At 39.5% G+C, this 6,044-nt stretch overlaps 1 protein-coding gene across 1 annotated transcript in view; it reads left to right on the top strand.

Moving 5' to 3' along the window:
* Positions 1-4,542, top strand: part of F2R (coagulation factor II (thrombin) receptor) — a 24,787-nt gene extending 20,245 nt beyond the window's left edge. Inside the window, exon 2 of the mRNA XM_006873304.1 lies at positions 3,347-4,542. Within this exon, the coding sequence (XP_006873366.1) occupies positions 3,347-4,542 (1,196 nt within the window). The remainder of the gene's footprint in view (positions 1-3,346) is intronic.
* The last annotated feature ends 1,502 nt before the right edge of the window (positions 4,543-6,044 follow it).

The raw sequence follows: 6,044 nt of genomic DNA, 5'->3' as shown, positions 1-6,044 counted from the left end.
TGGTGGTTGGGAGCTGTGGAGTTGTTGGTGGTGGTTGGGAGCTGTGGAGTTCTTTCTCACTCAGCAACCCTCTATAGGGTTTCCCAGGCTGTACATTTTTATGGGAGTAGAAAAACACATCTTTCTCCTGCGGAACAGCTGGTAGCTTCGAACTACTGACCATGAAATTAGAAGCCCAATTCGTAATCACTACGTTACCAGAGTATTGTATTCGTTTGTATAGCTTACAGCTTGAGTGCATATCCTATTTCTCGTGGGATGCTTCTGGCTGCCGTATTTTATAGGCTAGACAGGTCTTGAAATCTCATTTTAATGATTCTGTGATGACTGTTTTAAATGGTTCTTTTTGGTAGGAAAAAATAGGTGACTGCCATCAAGTCTGTTCAGACTCATGGTAACAGTGTAGGACAGGACAGGGTAGGGTTTCTAAGACCATAAATCTTTTTGTAAGCAGATTGCCTCAACTTTCTCTCACAGAGTGGTTAGTGGGTTTGAACTACTAACCCTTTGGTTAACAGCTTAGTGCTTAACCACTGTGCTACAAAAGAAGAATGTTGTTAGCAGCTGAAGCTTTCTTTTGAGATCTACTTGATATTCGAGAGATCTTGGTTGGAGTGGCACATGCCTTAATGCCGGTGGCATTTTAGAACTGAGCAGAGAAACACTATCTGCCTGTTGTGAGTGGTCCAAAATATCTGTTGCTCTGCTGGTCTGCTGAAGGAGAAGATGGGCTGATGACTCAGGCAGTACGTGCATTGTAGTTGTATTTGGAGATAACCTGAGAGACTGTGATTTCGAGCTAAATATGGTGAGAGATTTGGGACAAGCCACTGTATAAATACAAGAGTTCCTGTGTGGTGCATACAATTAATGTAGTCAGATGTCAACAAAAAGGTTGGATGTTCAAGTCCACGCAGATGCACCTTGGAAGAAAGGTATGGTAATTTACTTCCCTAAAAACCAGCCATTGAATACCCTGTGGTTCTACTTTGACAAACATAGGGTCACCAGGAATTGTATTAGCAACTGTACTGTGTAAACGAACTAAAAATAATAGAGGAAAATTAGTGTCACGTGGCTAATGGATATAGAATTAGAAGCCCTAAATCCTAATCTGAATTTGTCTCTAGCTCCATAATTTTTACGATGTTCCTTCAAGAGGAAATGGAACGTGTCGTTAATTGCCTCCCTGAGCAACGCTCTCCTTTTGATAGCTAACATTACAGAGCATTTTGATGAAAGATTCTATAGAAGAATTCTGATCAGAAGGGAGAACATGCAGACTAGAATTTCAGATTCTCATGGAATCCAGACTTTCTAGAGTCATTAAGATTGAATGAAGTCCTCAAACTTGTTGCCCTGAGATAATCTTTAAACCTTAAACTAAAAATATCCCCTGAAGTCATCTTGTTGTTGTCTGTTCCTGACTAGGGTTTCTGAGAGCGGCTGGTGGGTTTGACAGTAGCCTAATTAGTAAAGACTGTCTGCCTTGATCATCGTGCACTTTTAAGATCCATCCATATGGAATCAAATTGACAACAGCAACTTGAACATTTAGATAGAAACCTTAGAAGGTCTGTAAGTGGGGAGGGAACAACTCAGAAAAGGAGGGTGTGAATGAGTGCACAACTTGGAAAATGTAATCATTATCATTGAATAATACATGTAGACATTGCTGAATTGGTGTATGTTCTGTTGTTTATTTTCTCAACAGCGAGAAAAATATTTTAAATTAGAAAAGTGAAAAAGAAGTTCCTTTAATTTTTGATATAGGGTTTTCCATCGAAGGATGGATGTCATGAGTGATTGTACATTGAGTAGAGAAATGTGCCTTTAAAAACATGGAGGAGAAGACGGTCAAGTGCTTGTTAAATACGAGGGTTGGTCAAAAAGCATTGGTACAAAAATCACAAAAACCTTTATTAAACAAACATATCAAAATGTAAAGCTACTATTTCTTGACATCTCCTCCATCTTGGTGTAAACACTTCTGAAGGCGATGTCTCCAGCTCTCTAACCCTTCTCTCATACATTCTGTGCTCTTCAATTTACATCACGTCAAAACAGTCGTTTTGCATCCCTGAGTGATTTAGAGTGTCTTCCTTTTAAAGTTCTTTGAGTTTTGATAACAAGAAGTCTGAAGGGGCAAGATCAGGGCTGTATGTATGATGGATAGGGTAAAGCTTCCCAGTGAAATTCACATAGAACAGCAGCCCATGCTACCCTCAAAGAATGTACAAGTACACTGTCATGATGGGAAAAAAAAAGGAATCTTGGATCAACTTTTCTGGTCTTTCTCTCACTAAAGCAGTTTTCTGTTTTCTTAAAACTTCTTAATAAGCTTCCATAATTGCCCTGTATCCTTTGAGAGAATCTATCACGATTACACCTCTGGAGTCCCGGAAAACAGTAACCATAACCTTCTGAGCTGACCTGTATGTCCTTTGAATGTAACTGGTCCAGCAGATCCCCTCAGAACCTACTTCTTTGGATTGTACCTTCTTTAAAGGCACTCTAACAAGAGTATAACAAATATATTACTGAAAGAACTTGTCTGCAGCCATCCACTGATTGCAGAGACATATTGAAGCACATGTGGTTTGGAATGAACCCTAGTAGCAATACCTTTTGAGTTACTCTCATAAGTTGGAAGTGATTTGTTTATTATAGATGTTGGCTAGTATGAAAAAGAAATCATAGAAGAGACAAGAATATACTTTGTGAAAAAATGTCAGTGTTTATCAAGATGAGCTCAGAAGACTGCTTATATAGCAGATCTCAGTGAGTAGTTTACTAAGTTGGCACCAAGAAATTGATGTTAAAAATCAGCTGTGTAAAATCTTAGCTTGTAGCCAGCCATGTGTAATCCCAAACCCCCAAAATCCCAAACTATACGCACACACTCCTTTTCTGTGTAAAAAGCTCACGTCTCTTTCAGAATGTCAGAGCTCTGCGGTGAATCCTTCCCAGGTGCTGCCCAATCTAGATCACTTTATTCCTTCAATAAAACTCTTAGCTTTAATTAAAAAAAGAAATCATTATTTTTCCCCCTTGTGTCAAGGGTTCACCGCCATTGCTGGTGTCTCCAGGGACACCTTTGAAAATCTTTCATTCCTCTCTATCCCTCTGAGGAGCAGAGTTAGAAAAATGTTTGCGTCAAAACAAAATGTACAATCTTTTTTGTTAGCAAATTCTCTAATTAAATCTATAATCCAATGGCGCATCTCCTCTTCTTTGCCAACCGCTCTCCCAGTAAGACACAAACAAATAAGCCAAAGTTAAATGTATTTTCTATGCATCTCTTGTGCCTTTTAAAATGTATTCATTTTTAAATTTTGTTTTCCAGAATCAAAACTAGAAAATGCTACTCTGGTACCCCGTTCATTTGTTATCAGGAATTCTGTTGACATTTATGAGAAAATTCCACCCGATGTCTATGAGGAAAAAGATGAAAACAATTTTACCGAAGAGAGATTCACCTCCATCAATAAAAGTCATCTTCTTCAAAAACCACCTCCTATATTCATCTCGAAAGAAGCCTCAAGTTATCTGACCAGTCCCTGGCTGACCCTCTTTGTCCCTGCTGTTTACACTGGCGTGTTTATCATGAGCCTTCCTCTCAACATCATGGCCATTGTTGTCTTCATCATGAAAATGAAGATCAAGAAGCCTGCTGTGGTATACATGTTACACCTGGCCACAGCGGATGTGCTCTTTGTGACTGTGCTCCCCTTTAAGATCAGCTATTACTTTTCCGGAAGTGACTGGAAATTTGGGTCTGAAATGTGTCGCTTTGTCACTGCTGCATTTTATTGTAATATGTATGCCTCCATCATGCTGATGACAGTCATAAGTATTGACCGCTTCCTGGCTGTGGTGTACCCCATGCAGTCCCTCTCTTGGCGCACGCTGGGGAGGGCTTCCTTTGCTTGTCTGACCATTTGGGCTGTGGCCATCGGAGGCGTGGTACCTCTTGTCCTCAAAGAGCAAACCACCCAGGTCCCAGGCCTCAACATAACCACCTGTCATGATGTGCTCAATGAAACCATGCATAACAACTATTTCGTGTATTATTTCACATCCTTCTCCGCCATCTTCTTCTTTGTGCCATTGGCCATTTCCACAGTCTGTTACGTGTCTATCATTCGATGTCTTAGCTCTTCCACAGTTGCCCAACAGAGCAAGAAGACCCGGGCTTTGTTCTTGTCAGCTGCTGTTTTCTGCATCTTCATCATTTGCTTTGGACCCACGAATGTCCTCCTGATTATGCACTATTCACTCTTTTCTTCTAATTCCTCAATGGAGTCTGCCTACTTTGCCTACCTCCTCTGTGTCTGTGTCAGCAGCCTAAGCTGTTGCATTGATCCCTTGATCTACTATTATGCTTCCTCTGACTGCCAGAGGCACCTCTATAGTATCTTATGCTGCAAAGAAAGCTCTGGCCCCATCAGTTACAACAGTAGTGGCCAACTCATGACAAGTAAAATGGATACCTGCTCTACTAACTTGAATAGCAGCATATACAAAAAGCTGTTAGCTTAAGAAAGGGGACTGCTGTTAGCTTAAAAAGAAAAGGTGAAAGAAAAGCAGATAGCTTGAGGATTCTATCAGTCCCTGCAAAAAAGTGTTTACTTCACCATGTAAAACAGCAAACGTATTATTTGCATGTCTCCTCACAAGAACCACTGAGCATATATGTTTGTTCATTACAGGAAAAGATAACAGGGATAGAAGACAGTGTTATTCAGAGGGAATGTTGCCAAGGCTACAGAACTGTTGCTTTTTGATATATTTAGACGATATCTATATGTGTGTGTGCATATATACATATATTGCAGTGCAGTATAGAGTAGGCACTTTGAAAACCTTTTTTTCAGTGAGTATGTATGGTAAGAATCTCTGACTTAATATGCTAGGTTGATGAGGTTCAGTCTCAGATACATGAAAATGGCCATCAATAGTGACAGATCTCAGAGTATATTTTGAAATTGTACAACAGAAAGTGTGTACGTTATTAAGGGATAAGATATAGTACTATCAATGTGTAGAAAAGCTCCAGTGTTTTTTATTTTAGACATATGAAGTCTGAATTCTTCAAGTTATTTAAACAAATGAAAAGTCCTCCTTTTGGCATGGGTAGCAATTTTTGATGCTTTACACACTATGTATGTAAACCGAGAATGAGCATAGAAATCTACTAGGGGCCTTCGATCAGCTTTCAGGGAGACCCAGCCCTGGGAGCTGCACTTGCTCACCTCATTCAGCATGATGCAGAACTCCGAGCAGTAGATGGCACTCAGGGCCATGTCAGGAGTCCTCTAGCTGTTTCATCTGAGCATCCAAGATAGCAGAGAACCAGGGACCTCCACATTCCATCTAGCCTCCTGTGACCTCATCATGCTTATGAGAAATTGACAAAACAGGAAGTGATATCATAGGGGATAATGAGTATAAATGACTTCTCTTCCTTTTTTAAAAACAACAACAACAAAATCTACCCTGCAAAAGTCCATTCTAAATTAGAAACATAATGGAGCAAACATGAATACCTACTGTGGTATTAGCACTCTGTTAGGTGTTGGGGATACAGAGTTGAATGAGACTCACTCAAACGTGCCCTCAAGAAAAACAGAGTAGAGCAATACATATATAGCTGCACTGAGTGTGAAATATGTCTAATGAATATGGCATTCTGTAAAGAGACATCTAGCCAGTACCTCCAAGCATGTATCACACAAGCTAGGCCTGCTAGTTAAATGACTTTGAACATTCGAGTTACTGCTTCCTGTGGTTATGACTTGAGATGAAAACATAATACAACACAGGAGTTGTATTTTTTAAAGTATTCTTCCAGTCTCTATTAATCGGACACAATTTACAAATGTTTGTTGAATACATTACTCAAATCAGTGATTTTAAAGCATTAATGTGATGACATGATTGGAAATAATAGCATTGGAATTTACTTGGAAATTGTTCAAAACTCCTCTATGCTTTCAACTTACTTTTCTCAAGAATTAATGAAAAAAAATAATGAGATGATT

Source organism: Chrysochloris asiatica, unplaced genomic scaffold, assembly GCF_000296735.1.
Source record: "Chrysochloris asiatica unplaced genomic scaffold, ChrAsi1.0 scaffold00234, whole genome shotgun sequence".
NCBI lineage: Eukaryota > Metazoa > Chordata > Mammalia > Afrosoricida > Chrysochloridae > Chrysochloris > Chrysochloris asiatica.
Note: the sequence above shows the minus strand (reverse complement) of the source record. Positions and strands in the feature narration are given on the sequence as shown.